Here is a 21,831-nt window from a genome sequence, read left to right as displayed (position 1 = left end):
CTGCTCCATCAGGATTCAAGCAAGCCGGGCCGAAGAGGCTGAAATGCCAGAAACCGGTCCCCGGTAGCTTGTCTCCTTTCTGGTAAAGAATTGGCTTGGTAGTTTAGTCTGCCCTGTTCCCATGATGCACTGGGCCAGGGACAGACTGATTTGCATATAGCCATGTTCTGAGCTGGGATGGGGCAGTGAGATAAATAACGGTGATGGATCAAGCCCTGATCTTTGGACTGGGTAAGAGTGGTCTGCTCAATTCAGACACTCTGTTCATCACCACCCCCTTTTGTAAATCGATTTTGGCCACTATAGGTGTGGCAGGGTATACTCAGACATGAGTCCCTTTCTCACTGCTCCATCAGGATTCAAGCAAGCCGGGCCGAAGAGGCTGAAATGCCAGAAACCGGTCCCCGGTAGCTTGTCTCCTTTCTGGTAAAGAATTGGCTTGGTAGTTTAGTCTGCCCTGTTCCCATGATGCACTGGGCCAGGGACAGACTGATTTGCATATAGCCATGTTCTGAGCTGGGATGGGGCAGTGAGATAAATAACGGTGATGGATCAAGCCCTGATCTTTGGACTGGGTAAGAGTGGTCTGCTCAATTCAGACACTCTGTTCATCACCACCCCCTTTTGTAAATCGATTTTGGCCACTATAGGTGTGGCAGGGTATACTCAGACATGAGTCCCTTTCTCACTGCTCCATCAGGATTCAAGCAAGCCGGGCCGAAGAGGCTGAAATGCCAGAAACCGGTCCCCGGTAGCTTGTCTCCTTTCTGGTAAAGAATTGGCTTAGTAGTTTAGTCTGCCCTGTTCCCATGATGCACTGGGCCAGGGACAGACTGATTTGCATATAGCCATGTTCTGAGCTGGGATGGGGCAGTGAGATAAATAACGGTGATGGATCAAGCCCTGATCTTTGGACTGGGTAAGAGTGGTCTGCTCAATTCAGACACTCTGTTCATCACCACCCCCTTTTGTAAATCGATTTTGGCCACTATAGGTGTGGCAGGGTATACTCAGACATGAGTCCCTTTCTCACTGCTCCATCAGGATTCAAGCAAGCCGGGCCGAAGAGGCTGAAATGCCAGAAACCGGTCCCCGGTAGCTTGTCTCCTTTCTGGTAAAGAATTGGCTTGGTAGTTTAGTCTGCCCTGTTCCCATGATGCACTGGGCCAGGGACAGACTGATTTGCATATAGCCATGTTCTGAGCTGGGATGGGGCAGTGAGATAAATAACGGTGATGGATCAAGCCCTGATCTTTGGACTGGGTAAGAGTGGTCTGCTCAATTCAGACACTCTGTTCATCACCACCCCCTTTAGTAAATCTATTCCCCTGTGTGGAGCTTTATATAGCTTAGAATTTCAGGCAATGAACGCCCAACCAAACGTGCGAAAGCACATTTTTTCCTCAACTGGGAAAAAAATTCCCCGTGCTGAAAAATTCTTTCCGTACATGCTAACCAGAATTGTGGGCCATCTGTTCCCCTTCCCAATCCTGGAAGGGGAGTTACTCCATCACTTGGCTTGAGTAAATCTCCAATTTCCAGGGTGGGAAAAAGTCAGATTTCTTTTTGTGAATACCCACAAAGTTACATATTTGTGGTCAGTTCACAAATCTGCAAGATTAATCATGACTTGTACCCCCTACTTCCCATGCCTTGTGTGGGTTTTGCTACTGCAGATTCAGCTGCACTTGTGGCTGAGAAATCTGTATTAGTAAACCCTTTTATGCCTTTTGTGAATGCCAGCTAGGCTTAAATGGAGCTATTTTTTTAGACATAGACATAGGTTTTTTCCGCCGCAGAAGATATCTTTGTGATTTGGACCCTTTGGGCTTATTTATAGGTCCATTGCACCGCAGGTGCATCACTTTTAATGGCGCACACCAGCAGCACAATGGGTTCCCCAGATTTACAAGGCCATGTAAAGTCACCTTGCAGGAATTTTTTATGGACTTGTACATATATTTCCCTTTCACGCATAACTCTGCGTGAGAGGGGCATTCAATGGGTGTTGCTGTGGGTGTTCCCAGATTTAGGTTTTGTAATCCTGGGAATGCTTCAGAAAAGGAGGTGCAATGGGGAAAAATACTTTTATTTTTTCCTCTTTTTTCCTATTGCTATGCTGCAGAATAGAAATAGGAAAATGCCTTTAGTGATTGTTTCTGTGCAGGAAGGTGTCCCGTCCTGCTCAAAAACAATCATCTTCTCAGCGCAGGATCTCTTGCAAAATGACACAAGGGTGTCTGCGCTGGCACACGGCTGCTGTTTAAGCGCTGGCGCAGGGGAGAAGGATAGGAATAAGCCGCATCTTGTAGATACGGCGCATTCCTGCCCTTTTCTTTCGACGCACGGCAGCGCAGCAGGAAAGCCTGCTGGCCTACTGTGCATCAAAATCTTGTAAATGAGGCCCTTTGTTTTTAATTGTGTTAGTTTGGTTTAGTTTACTTGAACCACGAGTTCAAGATCTAAAATGCAATAGGTTTTAAAAAGCCCAGATGTGGAACACCGTGCCCCTGATGACAAGCGGATATCTTGTAACCACAGCTAGAAGGACGAGCATTCAGATATCTCTACTACAGTACAACTTGTTCCATCACCAAGAGCATACAAGGGAGACAAGAATCTTCGAAACAGCTACTTGTAAGGCACGTAAACAACACAACATGAGCATCCCCACAACTTTCACAAAACCGGAAAATGTGTTTTGCAAAAACACGATATCTCACCCTCTTGAGTCATGAAGTCATCGTCAGCAAAAGTATTAAAGTTTCCGCAGAGGCCGCAGGTTTTGTTGAAGTGCTTGTCAGACAGCACAATTTCCACATTCCCAGTGATGTCAATCCTCACCGCAAACCCATGCTCAGAGCTGCTCAGCTTGTAGTACCCGGCTTCATTTTCAAGGAAGATGCCATTGGAGGCGTAGGGCATGGATAACCTGCCAAGAGAAATGGGCACTTTACTATAGGAGAAGACAGAGGTAGCAGCTATTTAAGAGCCCTGCCCAAACTCTGCTTTTCTCATTGCTGTAATTTTTGAAATATTAGTTCTATGTGGATGCTTCGCATATAGGAGAGAAACATTTCACAGCACAATTATAGTCTCCTAAATAAAAGCCAATAACACTGAAAGACAATAGTATTATACAGTCTCCACCTTCACAATTATCCACAGGTCATACCTGCCAATATGTACAGGGAAAAATGGCCGGTACATACAGGCTTTGCACACTTTGGTGTGGAAGGCATCAAAACCTGCATGTTATTGCAATTTGAAAGAGGAAAGCTTTTGTCTCTCCTGTTACATTCTGAACCCTGGGGTATCAGATTTTAACAGGTGCAATAAATATTGGCTGACCTTTTGGGACACTCGTAATAGAAGCCTTTTAGATAGCCAAAAGACTTCTTAAATATGAAAAACTTGAATTATACTCTTTAAAATATGATTTCAATATTATATTCTGCCTGGCAACGGACATGCACTGAGACTGCATCAATAAGCTATTTTCATGTATAAATTTAGCTTTGTGTTATGTAGCCCTGCCAAATACCACGCATCAGGTGTTAGCATAAGGCATTTTAGTTATGTGTCAATATTGGTCATACATTTACAGTGCTCCTTGAGACACTGCGGGGTCATGAGAGGTGTTCAATGGCTGAATAAAAGCAGGCAGCGTGTGGCACTTGCTGTACAATGTACAGCTTCATGTCCTAGTGCCTGGGGTGCTCACTCATTACTTAGACATGAGTTCAAAACATTGTTTCGGTCCTGCTCAGCTAAAACAAATTGTTCGCTAGCTGCCCCCGCCCTCAGCGAGACAAGTACCGCGAGGGATCATGGGGGCAGCGGAGGAATCTCCTTTCAAAATTAAACACACCCCAAGCGGCGGCGGGCCCAACCTCATACGGATTCGGCGACATTTAGGGTATTCTGTTCAACTGTTCCTGGTCGGGTGTCCCCTCCGCAGGATTTTGGATTAGAGAGCAGGTCACACCCCTTGGCCGTAGTGTGCTTGCATCCGGCTCCCAAACGATATTGGAGACAACAGCAGCCTTTGATAATCTGTCACGTTGTACTGTATGCTGCATTTAGCAGGTGTGTAGCCTTTCTACATGATATTGTTTCATGCTGCTCGTGCTCACATCACTTGTGCGATCCAGTGGGGTTGAGTTATGTGTCTGTGGACGGTGTTTGGCATCTCTGGGACACTCACACTCTTATTTACACTCTGCTAAATTGCGGTAGACACAGGGAAAATATGAGGACAAAAGGCAGTTGTGGGTCGCATTTTTTCCTCATATCCCATGAACTCTGTGGCGGGGAAGGTGTGATGAGTTTTGTCTTTAAAGCCGGCCTGTTGAGGATAAGGATTGGAGAATGTAGGGAGAAAACATATGTTTACAGCGAGGTTCCTCAGTGTATTCACCCTTTCTCTCCAATTTATGGAAACAGAAATTGGTTCCATAAAGTATTGGGACCGCTTTTATCCGACTACAGCTTTACGGGGTTGGCTCCATATGGAAATGTATATTGCGAAAGGGGGAATGTTTGCAAAGGGATTTTCTTTAACAGAATAAATTCTCATTAGAGGTTGGCCATGACTAGCAATTTAATCTGAGCCACTTTGCCAGCATGTGCAAGCTTACAGTTTTCAGTGTATTTACATTTTCATACATCTAAAGTTACCAAAGAGCACCTACACCTCCGATCTATAAGCTGATATGCTAGGAACTCAACCTTAAAGAACAAGCTCTGCAAAATATATAGGGCCTCATTTACGAGAAGTGGTGCATCGCTGCATGAAAGCAGCGATGCACCACTTCTCAGTGCACCCTCCTTGCAACACCAAATATGCGTCATATTTACAATATGACGCATCATGTCGCAAGGAAGGACAGATACCTCAGTATGACTGACGTATCTGTCAGTGCAAAAAGTGACGCATTGCTGGAGTTGTGTCGGAAGCCTGACGCAACTCCAGCAATGTTCCTTTAACATGGGGCAAGCCCCATGTGAAAGGGCCTGCGTCACCCTTACGCTTGCCATGAGGCAGGCGTAAGGTTTTAACGCATTGACGTCCTAGAAGTGGCGCAGAGAAATCTCATAGATTTCGCTATGCCACTCCTACGGCCCTTTCTTGCAGGGGTACGCCCACCCTGCATACATTATACCTGGCACAGGAAAAATGTAGTGCAGTGGTATACGATGTGACGCATCTACCTAGATGCGTCACTTCTTAAATATGGCGCAACATGGAGCATGTTTTTCTCCACTGGTGCATCACAAAAAGTGGGGCGCCGGTGGTGCAAAAGTGATGCAGGGGCTCATAAAGGAGCCCCATAATATGGTATTAACCCCTGACAGACAGCCCAGACAGAAAGGCTATCCTTCCTGCATCCTGACAAAAGCGCAGTCTGTGGTGAATATCTGATAAGAAAGTGCATTAGTGTAAACCGCAAGATAACACCATCTTATTGAAAAGGTGCGGTTTTCTATAAATAAGGTGCACATTTATTATCCGCTTATGCGGAATCATAAATACCGCATGTGCAGGAAACGTGCATACGCATTGTGGCAGTGGGAGACTCTGTCACCCTGTGCTGGAGCTGCTGTGGAGACATGTCATAGGAAAGCACCACCGAGTGACTCAATATCAGGCCATCCAAATTCTTTTAAAAATGTTCAACCTCATTTTTAATCAGTCAGTCAATTATCTTTATTCGATTATTAAAAATCATAAAAGAATGAGCATAATTACATATCAGCATTTCATCAGAGCACAAATTGTTACAAAGGTAAAAACAGACAATCATTATTTTAAAAGCACTAAAATCACAATGAGTCGTACAAAGATATTTAAAAAAAGATAAAAAGGTAAAAAAGGGGCTTTTTAAAGCACAACACATTCAAATAGGTAGAATAAAGAGGAAATTCATTATTCAGGGATAAGGTGCCTATGTCTTGTGCGGTGCTTATTTAAACGTGCTCCTGCAACTAAGAAACTAGCAACAGAAAAGGCTACTTTTACGTTAGGGAGGAGTTGGAAGAACAAGAGGGCTGGTTTTACCTGAATAAAACCTTGATTACATAAGATTGGAAGCAGGTATCTTTTTCTAATCTCAATATAATGTCCGCATTTTTAATCAAAAAGTGTTTGCATTCTCCAAATGTTCAGTAGAAGGATCATGAAACAAATATAACTCTTGTACAGTGCATTCTCTCTCTGAGTTGGTTATAGGTCAGTTTAATGTTGTGGGTGGGTGCTAATTTTAGGGCACTATAGAAACCTGTGCAGCTGAGGCTGAAGGCAGTGAGAGTTCCCCCACTGCCTGTAGATGGGTCAGATAAAGGTGTTCAGACCAACCCTTGCCTACTCTGCAGATGTCAATCAAAACAGCCTCTCTACAGAACGCACAGAGCGATGTTCATATATGAGCGAACAATAGTGATTTCTATTTTATGTGTCTATTTTATGTGAAAGTGTGTGAAGTAGTTATACACAGATGATGAAATATTGCCAGCAAGGTAAGAAAATGGTGGTTACAGTTGAGCCGAGAGAGACACGAGTGGTGTGGTGCCTGATGACATGGGCCACAGAGTACGCACGTGACGCTGTGTGGTACAATAAAAGAATGCGACTACAATACCCAATATGCCCCACATATGGGGCCCACCTCAACGCTACCATTATTTTGGCCTATCGGTATGTGTGTAGCCTTACACGTGCATGCTGTCTGCACCTCCTGCTGCATTACTGTGGGGGTGGATGCACTATATTACCTCTGTAATCACCGGGACAACCGCCTTGGAACGAGGCCACACATCACTGGTGAGCTCGTTCCTTGTCATTGCGTGCAGGGTTGTACATGGAATCTCTGTGTCTCCATTGGCGATGACCAAGGTGGCACGTCCAGGCTCTGCCCCTGGATGAGCTGCAGCGTTTTAACCAATCACCATTCATCAAGCCAGGGCGGGTGTGGCCACACACGGAAATGCCGGCTAGGACCTCAGCAGAAACTTGAATACTTAAATAGAGCAATTTTTCCCCCATGGCCACTGCAAGCAGAGGAGCTGAGCTAACACTAGGTTGCGTGCTGGTTCAGGACCTTTGACGAAGTACGTTTTTCCTTGTCCCTCATGCCTGAGGATACAGCCGGAGGCATACTTGTAGGCAATTTTTGTCTCCCTTATTTAAGGATCACTTGCTTAATAATATTTTGGCATTTTTATCTTCCTTATAAACAGTGTGTCACTGAAAGGCCTCCCGCTCATGCCCCGTAGGAGCAGGTGCCCTTTCACCCCAAATATGAATATTGTATATTATCACTTTAAATATTCATTGTGTGTCCATGAGATAGCTGTGGACTTTGGTGTAAGTGTGAGCAATCCTATGTTGAGGGTCTGCATGTGCAAATGTTACCACATGTGTGAGTTCACGTTCAATTCACTCACCTTGACTTGTAACTGAATGCACAATGATTTATGAGTGAGTGCACCTGATTTTACATCACTGGGATCACTGAATGACGTGCTTTCCTAGTGATAATACCTTGATTGTCACTGCACTTATTTGCTTGGGGGCTGCACTGTGAAGTATCACAACAACAGTATGCCAACAATTGGCTTTACAGGAACAATTACAGCTTGTTCCCTTTCCTACAGATAATTCCCTCAGAAAGCAGTTCCAAGTATATGCCTTTTTCAAAATTCTTTCACATGCAAATTGCATGCACACATCATTCACGCCATCGGGGCAAGTGACTTTATAGCTATCCACCCTGTTGAAAGTCCAGGAACTCATATAGGCTGTTAGGAAAGGGCTGAACCATGTTGGTCTTTAAGGTCATAGGACCATCATATCCTTTAGCCCTACATCCTTTTTAACATTCCCTCCCATCCCACGAATAAAAGATATTTTGGAGAGTCTATGAAAGAGAGGACATATCCCTTCCATCCTCTTAATTGAGGACCTCTCTGCCCTCCTAGGATTCCCATCTGATATCCCTAACCTTGTGTATAAGGTCTGATGACCGAGGCAAAACAAGTAGTGCATGCAGGACAGAGTGAGATGGAGAGGAAAGAGATGATGTGTGAGATGGACAGATTGAGGGTTTTGAACATATGCTGAGAAAGGACATAAGTAGCTACCAGTGAAATACTGTAGATGAAAGCAGCGTGAAGGGAGACCAGGAGTGATAAGATAGAGAAACTCTGAAGGACTAAAATATTTTCTATTATAATTTTTCACAACAAAATCGTTATTAGTCATTCATCTGATAATGTTAACACGCAATGGCACTGCCAACAGGTCTGGCTTGTTTTAAGTGTGTGTTCATTTTTTGTAATATGTTTAGACATAATATTACCCTCACAGTAAGTACTCACATACTAGTTACTGCTTCGATTTAATTTCTAGAAATGGTCACTCAATGTTTCACACATTTGACAGTGGAATGTCACTGCTAAGCACACTGAATCCATTAACATGCCACGCAAAAGTAGCCTCAAAACTTGGCAGCTATAAAGTTTTGTTAAGGTGTTGTGCTCTGTCCTCTGCAAATACTTTAAATATGTCAACAAGTACTGCTTCATTTCCAGCCAAAACAGTACATTCCTTTAAAGTTCGAGTCACAACCACTTGCCAACGACTAATATGTATACACCTGGTCTTCCTCTGTATAACACTTCAGTCAGCCCTAAACTATGACAGAGGCCATGCCATAAAGTAGCACTTTCAGTGCTCATTTTATTTGATACAGCTCTTTGTCTTAAATTAGTGCTTCTAGTATGCACTTTATGTGATACAGTCTCAAAGTCAGATATCGGACTCTAGGCGAGGTGGAAACCTGTAGTTGCATATTTCTGACTTTTTGGGTGAATCATACTAAATTTACATTAGATTCTCTACCAACTGGTCACTGAAGGAGGATAATTCACCCCATAACAGGAACAGAGAGCCATTGATACTCAAAACAAAAAGACATCTTGTTCTAAAATAAAATTGATAAAGAAATCACTTAACCACAGGGCTTATAATGTGAATTAGAGTTTAGCAGAATGAGAGGACTGCCATAAATCAGTGGTGGCCCAGCCCTTCCAGATCCACAGTCCTTCCAATCGATCTAGAGCATGGGCTCTAATGCTGGAAGCCTCAATCCAGGATCATCTTCCCGTCTGCTAAAGGATTACCAAGTCACAGGGACTGTCGGTCCTCTACACTTAGGATCATTTTCTTATGGTCCTATTAAAAAAGGACTCTAGAGGGGAAATTCTTTTTTGGGTTCTCAAAACACAAAAAAGTTTGCCAAGCAAGCACGTTAAAAATGGTGTCCACGTGGCAAACCATAGTGGTGGCCCCCTTCACTGTACTCAGACCCTCAGCCAGGACTATCGCAATAGGGTGGACAGTCTGCAATATGAGTAGAAGAGCCACCATATAAAGCCAGCAGACCACCTGCCCAAACATAATTTACGTTAATAAAAGGCAGTCGCCTTGTCCTAGTAGGGCAGGATGACCATTGATTTGACCTTTGGTAGATGTACCATTAAGGCAGAGATTTCTGAAGGTGGAGTCAGCTGAGGCTTCAGTGCTGGAAACACAGTACTTCTCAGTACTAAAGGTAGAGGGACAAACCGCGGGTTTGGCAGGGTAGGAACATTGGGGATCTATGGCGTTTCTTTCATTCCACCAAACCCTTAATGACCTAATGAATTTTAAATCCCAACAAACTCTATTTAGCTTTGCAGAACGTCTTACGACGCGTTTCATTATATTGTTATCCTTGCAGCTGCACAGAGCCCCATGGCAATGCTAAAGTCACTAGTGCTGCTAGGCTGTCCAGTTTCAAAACATCAGCTGCACAGAGCCCCACGACACCCCTAAAGCCAATAATGCTGCCTGGCTGTCCAGTTTCATAACATCTCATTAGCAACTCCTCTAAGACGTTGAGCAACGGAAGTACATTCTACAAGTGCAGCAGAATGAAATGCTGGAACGCCAGCTCATATTTTCCAGGCACGTCAGCCACCAGCGGAAAGAGAAAAAGCAACTCATGGTGGAAATACACAGTAACCATAGAACTAAGCAGTACAAAACATTAAAGGTCGTAGGAAGCTGATGTTAAAAAAAGTGCATTTAATTCTGTTTTTGAGTGTTCTACAGGAAACTTTTTTTATTTTAACTGACTTAATATGTCTGTCTCTTTTTTAGTTTTGATGAAGTTCTTAAAAAGAGCAAAATATCTTTAAAACACATTAAGAACAGAGGGCCAAACGTAGAGAAATAAGATTTGCAAAAAGTGGAAAGGTGGTGATTTAGGGCCATATGTATGAAAAACACATTTTGCGATTCTCAAACTGCGATTTTTAGGTAATCGCAATTAGAGAATCCCAAAATGCAATGTATATAGGATTTGCTAAATATTTTGCGAATCCTACATATTCCTTATTTGCGAATCGCAAATTGAGATTCGCAAATAAGGAATACCTTCAGATTCATTCCTAGGGGCTAGAAGGCCCATAAGAATTTCAGCGTTTGCAATCGCAATTTCTCTTCAGACATATAACCCCAGATTAATTACCATGCAATTATATCCATGCTCCTGTCACATCTGCTGCACTTCTCTTATTGTTGCCCGCTTGAATCATGAAAGTAGGATTCCATGTGTGTGTGTGATTGTGAGTTTAACTCTGCAAATGGGGCAACATTCACCTGCCAGGCTTTTTGATGGTGTATAACGCTGGTAGCCATATTTTAATTACATTGTACTTACTCTTTTAACGTGCCATTTGTGTTGCATTTAGTATAAATAGCCCTGTACCAGTTCAAAAGCCTTCTCTTCACAATATGCTTGTGGCATAAATAGACAGTCCCTAAATAAATGCAACAGAAGTCGAGGCATGTTTGTTGGAACCTACAATACTGCAAGCAGCTCAGTGATGCCACTTAGCCTGCATTCACAATAGTGACAAGAGAGGGTAAATGGCCATGAAGAAGAGTAACAAGGTTTGTGGACCCTGCTCTATTATGATGAAATGGTGGCCAGCTCAAGAGTCTGGTTTTGAGGTAATACGAAAGAATAATGCATCAATTGGTTTTTTTCCTCAACCTGCCAACCATCACCATCACACCCACACCATGATCACTGCCATTGCAGTCTCCTGCTCATGGTTCCCGATTTCTGCACCCACACCCTTATATCTTATATTAGCACAATATTCTTCCTACCGATGTCTGCAATGTTACACAGCTGCTCCGTTCATATCAGTGCATGTTAGAAACAAATGCTCTTGTATTTAGATTTATTTTCCTTTCATATCTGCTGCACAGGTGTGTAACTACCTACTTAGCTCTTAGTCTTCCTTGAGTGGACCGAATATTCGGAACACACACAACTGCCAACATTTTGCATTCACCATTGAAGCCCTTGTGTTTTAATCCCTAGAAACACCTAAAATGCAGTAACCAGGGCAGCTGTGAAGATGAGAATGATGAGGACTATGCAGCTCATCCTCCTCCTTATCCCCTGAGCTACCTTGTAAATAAGTTACATTTCTGCAAGCACAGGAGTCAGTATACCTTGTATTCTTGGAAAAGCAATGTAGTGTCATTTCTTTGTCACGAGACCTTCTCATCGCTACGTATTAGCCAGAATAAGGTTAGGTCTTGTGCATCACCTGGTTGCGTTCCCCTCGATGAAACAGCACCCCGATTCCTTATGCCCCTGTGACGGGACTACAAAACAGAGCACCTTGCATTTTTTTACTCCTTTGTGATCTGTTTTTGTCTTTCAAAATTGTTTATCTTTAGCCATTGTTTAAAAAGTATGAACCCAAAACTATTAATGCTGCTATGACCCTACTTTTTGCACTTAAAGAACCTGAGATTTGTTTTTATACTGCTACATTTATTTTAAATTCAAATAAGGCTAGAAAGAGTAAGTTGTTCTAACGTAACTTACCAACCCCATTATGTTTGGGGGCGGACCTACCGAATAAGCACCTTGCACTTTATATTTTGCACTTCTGAAGCCTATCTGACCTGGTCTTTGGTATCATAAATATGTAATGCTGCTATGGGTCCATTGTTTACATTAGGAGCTATGCCATAATATACGCATTTTATATTGCACTTTCTGAAGCCCCATGTTGGACCTCTGTAACCAAATTATGTAAAGCTGCTATGTGTTTATTGTTTACATTAAGAGAACTGACGTAATGTACGATGTCTAATGAAACCAGTATTTGGACGCCGACTTTTTATTAACTGTTTTTAACTTGTTATGTGTGTATATATATTGTGCTTTTATGGTTGTATGTCCCAACCAAATAAAGCGTATTTTGAATTGAATTGAATTGAGTGTCTCAAAAGTGATTTTTTATTAAATGAGAAACAAGGAAAAGAGGGCTATCATATCACAAGAGAGGTACAAAAGAATCCAGTTTTGGCCCATAATGCTAAGGGAGCTTAACACTGTATAGCACACATCACACTCTTCATATGAGAAGTACCGTGGTGATTCTCAGTTGGTGCTTCAAGTCATTTTGCGTTGAATCATTATCTGTTTACAGAATGAAATTTTGCTGCTTCAAATAATCTTCAAACTCCTCACCCATGCATACAAGGCCCTTCACAACACAGGACCACCATACCTGAACTGCCGCCTCGCCTTCCAAACACCCAAAAGACACCTCCCATCAGCACAGCTCTCTCTGGTCACCATCCTACGTATCAACAAGATCAGAACGGGAGGAACGTCTTTCTCCTACCTCGCAGTCAAAGCCTGGAACACCCTCCCCATCCACCTATGCCAATTTCACGCATTGCTTCAGTTACGGAAGGACCCCAAAACCTGGCTCTTCGATTGATCCCAGCACTCAACAGCACTAACCTTGCCCCCCTCCCCCGGGCCTTGGGAGCTTCACAGGTGAGTAGTAGCACTTTAACAACCCTAATTGATTGCTTCCTTCAAAAGGTTCCAGCGCCCCAAAAATATGTCCATTGCATGTCAAGTGAAAGAGATTGTTCTCTATAACTCTTTCTGCTACCTGCTAATTTCCCCCATGCTAATGTCTATATTACTTCTCCTATTATGCCACATTTTTCGAAACCCTCTTATGATAAATAGACTTTTAGTGAGTTGACCATTTAGAGCTCCTGTATTTCAGATCTTACTCAGATTAATTTAGCACTCATGTGTGTCTTATTTAATCCACTTTTCTATTCGTATCTCAAGCTATACAAATGCAAACATGAGCCTCAATACACATTTTGGCTCCCCAACGCAACAAACTTTGAAGTAAAGTATGCTTAAGAACGGTCTTATTGACTGTGTGTCACTCATCATCATTGCAGACTCCCAGAAGACATTATGGAACCCCCATCTCCCAATGGTGTTTCCTCTTTCTCAGTTCCATTTTGTACTCTCTTAATGTCTGCTGGGGAGGTTCTTCCTTTAAGAGTGTTATTGTGCATACGTCCCAAATACAACACAGCTTTAAAGTAGTATTGCACTTCTCCTGCTCCCCTGAACTTTAGAGCCGCTAATGTCTACATGTTGGTGCTGCCTGAGTTAAGCTTTGAAAAATTCTTATTTTGGTAAAACATAATGTCACATCGAACAATCTGACTGCTATAGTCTTCTCTTGCCACTAGATTGTTGTGTTACCTTCAATTTCACTGACCATGATGTGAAGGCCAAAAAGTGCACTCTTTTTCACGTACTCTACTCTGTTTCCCCATTAGATATGATCCTTTTTTTAGAATGTACTTTAAGTTTTTTTATATTTTTCTTTCTTTGAAGTTTAATGACAGTTGTGTATTTCAATATATAGGGGGCCACTTTGGTCTGGCTCTTTTCCCTGCATAAAAATGTCTTTAAAAGGCTACAAACGTGGATTGTTAACAAACAAGTACTCTGCCAATAAAACCTATCAGATAATGATTCAACGCAAAATGACTTTGAAGCACCAACTGAGAATCACCACGGTACCTCTCATATGAAGAGTGTGGTGTGTGCTATACAGTGTTAAGCTCCCTTAGCATTATGGGCCAAAACTGGATTCTTTTGTACCTCTCTTGTGATATGATAGCCCTCTTTTCCTTGTTTCTCATTTAATAAAAAAATCACTTTTGAGACACTCAATTCAATTTAATTCAAAATAAGCTTCATTTGGTTGGGACATACAACCATAAAAGCACAATATATATACACATAACAAGTTAAAAACAGTTAATACAAAGTTGGCGTCCATATTAAAAAAGGCGTACAAATACTGGTTTCATTAGACATCGTACATTGCGTCAGTTCTCTTAATGTAAACAATAAACACATAGCAGCTTTACATAATTTGGTTACAGAGGTCCAACATGGGGCTTCAGAAAGTGCAATATAAAATGCGTATATTATGGCATAGCTCCTAATGTAAACAATAGACCCATAGCAGCATTACATATTTATGATACCAAAGACCAGGTCACATAGGATTCAGAAGTGCAAAATATAAAGTGCAAGATGCTTAATCGGTAGGTCCGCCCCCAAACATAATGGGGTTGGTAATTTACATTAGAACAACTTACTCTTTCTAGCCTTATTTGAATTTAAAATAAATGTAGTAGTATAAAAACAAATCTCAGGTTCTTTAAGTGCAAAAAGTAGGGTCATAGCAGCATTAATAGTTTTGGCTTCGTACTTTTTAAACAATGGTTAAAGATAAACAATTTTGAAAGACAAAAACAGATCACAAAGGAGTAAAAAATGCAAGGTGCTCTGTTTTGTAGTCCCGTCGCAGGGGCATAAGGAATCGGGGTGCTGTTACATCGAGGGGAACGCAACCAGGTGATGCACAAGACCTAACCTCATTCTGGAAAATACGTAGCGATGAGAAGTTCTCGTGACAAGTGAAATATATGCTTGGAAGCCCACCGTATCTATATGCAGATGATAAAGCCGATATGTGGTTTGTTTCTTTGCTATTTCCATCCAGCGTTCATTCTTACGAACAGGAAGGTACTCTTTAACTCCTGTTTTGACAGAGCAGATGTTTCATTGTGATTTCCCAGAATAGTTTGATCAAATATGTCCCCATAAGATTTAGCTAAATAATTGAGCCAGGGTATCTTTAAATAGTTATCCAAACACAAACAATCATTTATAATAGACTTCGTAAAAATAGTCTCCTCTTTTGTCCATAGCGATCTCCATAACTGAAGCGGTCTCATGGCTATTAAATCCATCGGATAGTCACGACCAACCTCACAGTGAATAAGTTCAGTGGAGGCTGAGACCAGGAGACATAAAAGCTTCTTTAAAAAATAATTCTCTTCCACTTGTAAATCACAGCATGGTTGGTATCCCCAAAGCCCAGCCCCATAAAGTGCAACCGATGTACATCTAGCTTTATAGATGTCAATCATGTCTTTCATGCGACGATCCCCCAAATTAGTAGCAAAATTAAAAACACTTCCTCAATTTTGCCCGAACCTAGGACATTTCATGATTCCATTTCCCATCCGAAGAAAATGGAAATACCTAAATAACAAAAGTTGTCCACATTTTGTATTTTGTTACCTTCAATAAAGAAGGGTTTCAGAGATTTATATTTCAAGCCACATACCATTGTAAAAGTTTTGGTCTTATTTATCAATAGCTTCCTCTTATTATTAAAAGCAGCAAACCCATCAATTAACCTCTGGAGGCCTACCGATGTTCTAGATAAAAGCAGGGCATCGTCCGCATAAAGCAGGACTGGCACTTCCTTGCCCTCCACTAATGGAGAATCCGCCTGAATCGTTTTAAGTGCTGCATCAACTTCATTAATAAATAAGGTAAAAAGCAATGGGGCTAAAACACAGCCTTGGTGGTTACCGCGTTTTACATTAAAATTAGGGGTACATTCACCCTTCTGGCAGTACTGTACTTTGGTTGAAAGATTTTCGTACAGCCTGTCCAAGAAATAAATGATTGTTTTTAGGGCGCCGAGGTAGAGTAAAACAGGCCATAAAACACTGTGATCTACCAAATCAAATGCGCTGCTCAAATTTACGAAGCAAAAAAAGAGCTGACCCTCTTTGGCTTTTGTATATTTCCAAAGTAAAAGCTCCAGGTTAATACTCTGTTATAACGTACCTAGCCCTTTTCTAAAACCATATTGTGCATGGGCAAAAATATCATTATCCATGACCCACTTCTCCAATCTTAACAATAAAACTCTACTCATAATTTTGAGTGAGGAGTCGAGTAGGGATTTGGGGTGATAGTTTTTCGCTTCAGATTTGTCACCATTTTTGTAAATGGGAATAATAACGATTCCCCCCATGAGGACAGGCAACCCTCGGTTACTGCAGCATTAAAAACTCTTGTAAGAATAGGTCACCCCAGTTATGGTAAGGATTTATATACATCGATAGGGACGCCATCAGCACCTGGTGCTTTCCCCCTTTACTATTACCTATACCTATCAAAACTTCTTCCAGAGTGATATCAAGCGGGGCAATAGGCCAATTATGTTGAATTGTTAGATCTACCAAGGATGCATTAGTAGGGTTAAAAAATACTGGAAAAATACGCCACCCATTCCTCACAACTCACATGAATTAAAAGTTCTGGGACAGATTCGATTTTGAGAAGTTTAGAATTCACCGTATCCCATAATAACTTGTTATTAGAGGTTTCTGCAGCAAGTGCAAGGTTGTCCCACCCCTCCTGTTGAAGCTTCTTCTTCCTTCGTTTTAAATTAAAATTATATTCTGCTCTAAGAGCATAAACTACTGCACTATCCCTTGGTTTGTTCGAAAGTGCTGTTTTCAAGCGATTCAAAGAGACAGTACATGAATGGTCGAACAAACCCCTGGCCTGTGCTTGTTTCCTGGATGACATCACAGTAAATCATTTAGAGATTGATTCATTGATAGTGAGGAAATTGGACAGGATCTTAATTGGTTCGGTCCTAACCAATAGGCTGTCTTCTATTTCATTGCCACAGGCCTGTACATTTTTTTTTACATTCACAGGAGTTGGCAACCTTCCATTTGATTCTAGTACCATTAGGGCGGGACGGAGCAATGTTATTAATAACAGTACATGATTCAACTATCTTGTGCAGGCTCATTAAAATTGAGTTATGGTCACTAATTAACAAATCAACAATCTGCGGGGTAGAGCATAGATTCACAATGTTGGCAGAGACAATAACATGGTCAATACTACTATGTGCTGACCTTCCTGTAAAGGTTGGAATCTCCTGCCCACTCCCATCCTTTGCACACTGCAAAATATCCAAATCAAATTCTGTCAGGACTGTATTTAGAGTGTTACCATAGGAGGTATGTGGGAAGTGTAAATAATCATTACCTTCATCATTTTGAAACCCACAAACTTTTGTCATCGACAGGGGGCAAATATTAACATTAAATCGCCGAGCCAAACAATATTCAAATTAATACTATCAGCAATAGCCATTTTTTCTAATTCCTGTTTCAATTCTATAACTACGCTATGACGAGTAGAATCAAATACATTATTATAAAAGTTAATCAATAGGACATCCCGGCCATCCCTATGGTGTATCCAAAGTAGCTGCGAATGGTGCCCTATATTAATACTTCTTTTGACTTTCACAGGTAAATTATCTTTTTTTAGCATTAACAGTCCCCCCTTTGATCTACCAGAAGGCAATGGTGTTGCGGGCAAGTAATATGCAGTAAACCCGTCAAAATGAATGTTAACGGTACTCCAAGTTTCCTGCAAACACACTATATCGGGTGACCAAATAAACTCCTTCCATCTTAACAGATTGATCTTACTTGCGATTCCAGCTATATTCCAAGTGACAATAGTGTATCCCTCAACTAAGGGGGTTCCTTGATGTAATACAGGTAAGGCAGTTCCTAGGCTGGTTGGAACACTGATAGCAACTTCACTAATAGCCTCGGTACAATCTTCTAACAATACACGGGAGGGTGTGTTCACTGCTGTTTCAGGCCCATTACTCACATCTAATTTAGCCCCCTTCTTTGTGGCTTCGTACTCTCCTTGAAATACATTTTTGATATTGCCGCTTGGTAAACAGTTAAGCATTATGATAGCGTCAGAATCTTTAATAGACCCACTTCCTAGTGGTGAACCTGGATCTAATAGTCTAGTATGCCCCCCCACCCTCCCTTCGGAATATACATGATGTATCCAGTCAATCGTTAGAGTCTAATGTGCTTAGAAAATGGAATCTATTGTATGTAGGCAGAACAGGGTAGGACTGTGAATTGGCTATTGAGTTGAATCTACTTAATATAGGATTCCTGCCCTAAACAATGGGTAGCTTAGGTGTCTATAAAAATAATCAAGGGGATAGAGTGAGACAATACGTTCTATATGGGGGCTAGTAGCTGCTCTTTTGAGGGACATTCGTGCCCATGGGGGGTTCTTAAAATTAATAATAATACAGTCCCCTTGCAGAGTCTTTCTCAAGGGCCATATCCAGTTCACGCTTCTAGTTAGGAGTGCCTGGTCAGCATGACCCACTGGGAAATCGCAGTTTTGGTGCAACTAGTGCACCACCTTATTTTTTAAGGTGCCATGGCTTTCTTTTTGTTCCCCCTCTAGTGGTGGTACATTAACCATAACTGCCACATATGGGCTACATTCAGGCGGTAAATTAATAGATGTCTCTACAGGTCGTACGTACTCTTCCCTCTCCTTAGATTTATTCGGGGTTTGTATTAAATGTTTATTTACAACTGTATCCCCTCTATCAGGGAGTAGATATATATTCTGTGGCCCTGTCTGTCTATCCACTCTTGCAGGCAGATTGTTGCATTGAGACACTCAAGTCTGAGTCCAGACTCGTATTTGTAACACAAGTCTTACCACCTCCAACCAGTTTTATCCCACCTGAGTAAATGCATTCCAAGCCTTGCTTGCATAATCAATACACCCAATGTGGCTTGCCTTGATGTTAAAACTCCTAACCCCACCTCCTCCCCACCTTTATTCCAATGAGCATGCAGCACTAACAGTTGATCAACAACAACTTAATGGGCAATGCAGATTTCTAGATAAGTCACAACAAATAAAAATACTTTTGTGCACTAAACTGGAAGTTAAAGAAACTTTCATCCCAACGCTCTATGATCTGTGTGATATATTTGTCATTGTTTGCATTCCTCTTAGTTTTACCTATGCAATCCCGTGTTTGCTGAGATCTGAAATGCTTTAATATATAGTTTTCTTTAATCACAGTTTAAATCCCCTACTAGGTGTGCTAAAAATAACTCTTAGTGAAATATATATTCGGATCCATAATTCTCCAACAATGATAAACTTTTTCAAATGCAGAAATAAGCTCTGGATCCAGTTATTTATCTTCTAATCACTAAATTCCTATTCTAATTAAAGTTATGGAAATTGTGTTAACCTTTGGAGGAAAACTTGTCCTTAAGATAATGTTTCCGTTGATCTCAAATAGTCCTGACTCACAACCCAGCATGAGATAGGGACAGACCTAGTTATATATCTATCTGAGGGGTGTATAATGCGTAACAGCTATTCATTGATTGTCCCGGCACTAAGACTGATCCACTTACTGACTTGAAATTAGAAAGTGAGCTAAAAGAGCCACGTTTTAAGAAGATGTTTGAAAGCCTGGATAGCCTCTGTGATGAGCAGCTGCTGTGGGAGGGCTTTCCAATCCCTAGCAGTCAGGTAGGAGCTGCCTCCCAACTTTTTCCATCTCAATGGTGGAATCGCCACCAGCAAGGAACTAGAGGAATGGAGTGATCTGGTAGGTTGGCAGGGGGTAATTGTATTAGACAGGTACTGAGGGCCAGAGTAATAGAAAGCTCTATGTGTCGGGACTAATCCTTTAAACCTCACATGTTGCTTGATAGGAAGCCAGTGTAGTTCTTTCAGGAATCATTGGATGTGGACTGTCCTATGGACTTTCAACAGAAGCCGTGCCGTGGCATTCTGAGCCAGCTGTTGTCTCTTCAGGAGATAAGACGCTAAACTCCAATAATGCAAATTGGCATAGTCTAGCCGCACAGGCATCAGGGTCTGAATCACTGTTTTCTGCAACATTAGAGGTAACAGTAAATGAACTTTTTTAGAATCTTTATGAGTCCAAAACAGAAACCTACTATACTGGCAACCTGAGGGGGGAAAGGTGGCAGAGTTTTCATATTTCACCCCACAATTGCGAGCCAATGTGACAGGGCCCACTGAAGCCGGGACTCCATTTGCCAGATGTCATTGTCCCAGCTGGGAGGTGTATTATGAAGAGTAACATTTCTGTTTGTCTGGTATTTCATTGAAGGTTGCTGGTGCAGATCGATTGAAATACTGCTGAAATGCATGCCTTAAGGTGCTCAGCACATCTGGGGAATTATTATCTAGGGTGAGGAGCAATTGTGTGTCATCAGCATGCAAAACTATTTATATAGCATAAGATTGTACAAGAGTCGTTAATGGGGTCATATAGATGTTGATAAGTGTAGGACTCAAAACAGAACCCTCTGGGTACCGAAAATCCTAGGTTCTGAGGTAAATGGAGCCATCCGTACCGATTAATATCTACTTACCAAGAAGGAGCAGAACCAGGACAATGGCAGGCCACAGACACTGAATTCACCGAGGCGTTGTGGAAGTATAGGGTGCGAAACAGTTTCAAAAGCTGCGGATAGATATAGGAGAATTAGGGTCACCTGCTTCTCCTGATCCATCGCTAGCTTAATGGTGTGTGCAACCTCCAGCTGAGTAGTTTGAGTGCTGAAGCCTGGGCGAAAGCCTGACTGGGAAGGGTGTATCAGCTTATTCTGCTCTAAATAACCAGAGAGTTGCCAATTAATAAGCTTTGCTAATATCTTGGCAAAGACCAGCAGCAAAGAGATTTATCTGAAATCAGAAAGGTTGGATTTGTCAGCTGACAGGTTTTTTAGGAGAAGAATTAGTTTAGTCTGTTTCCAACAGCTTGGGACTGTGGCTGTCAGGATGGACAGGTTTAAAAGCCGATTTAGGGAGGAGTTGATTGCAACACTGTTAGAAACAAGAATGTGAGTAGGGCATGGGTCATCAGGGGACCCAGTTTTGCCGCTCTATGGTTGTGAGCAGAATCCTTCAAAGAAATAGTAGCTAAATCCTGCTGGGCCATGCGTCATGTAAGACCATGGAGTCAGAGTTTGCAGAATGTAGAGAGTCTACAATTGTTTTTATTTTGACATCAAAGATGTTTGATAGTAGGGTACACAGCTCAAGAGAGGGCATTAATGGGTAAAGCACGACATTAGGGTCTGTAATTTTTTTTTCTATTTTAAATACCTCACCCAGTCCTTCTGGGAGATATCCATCTGAGCTGTAAAAAATCATCTGATTGTGCTTTCGTCATTGTTTGATGGCTTTTGTTTTATGCATTGTAGTAGAACAATTTTTCCTTGGGTAGGTTATGGTGCCTCCAATGTCCTTCTAGTTTGTTGCATTGTTTGTAAAGCTCTTTGAGCTCGTTGCTGAACCAAGACGCAGACTGTCATTTGGCATGGGAGGTGGCTTCTCTAGGATTAATGGAGGCAATGGTATCTGCCTTATGTATAATCTAGGCATTGACCAACAGGGCATCGACGTCAATGTCCCCACTCATATCGGGAGAGTACTCACTCATGGAAAGGCTACATTTTGAGGGAGAGACTGTACCCCAGTTTCTGCAAGAAGGGAAGGGGGGACACAGGTCATGCATCCTTGAGGGCCATGGTCCACCTTCCATTTGAAAATAATAAGAGCATAGTTGGACCATTTAAGGGGTTTTATGTCTTTCACCAAAACTTGGCCATTGAAGAAAATGGTGTCCAAGATA

General features: G+C 41.8%; 1 protein-coding gene across 1 annotated transcript in view; it reads right to left on the bottom strand.

The window, feature by feature from the left end:
• VWF (von Willebrand factor) overlaps window positions 1–21,831 on the bottom strand; it is a 1,126,314-nt gene that overhangs the window by 1,053,734 nt on the left and 50,749 nt on the right. The window contains exon 5 of the mRNA XM_086921215.1: window positions 2,724–2,932. Within this exon, the coding sequence (XP_086777341.1) occupies window positions 2,724–2,932 (209 nt within the window). The remainder of the gene's footprint in view (window positions 1–2,723; window positions 2,933–21,831) is intronic.

This window comes from Lissotriton vulgaris, chromosome 1_1, assembly GCF_964263255.1.
Source record: "Lissotriton vulgaris chromosome 1_1, aLisVul1.2, whole genome shotgun sequence".
NCBI lineage: Eukaryota > Metazoa > Chordata > Amphibia > Caudata > Salamandridae > Lissotriton > Lissotriton vulgaris.
Note: the sequence above shows the minus strand (reverse complement) of the source record. Positions and strands in the feature narration are given on the sequence as shown.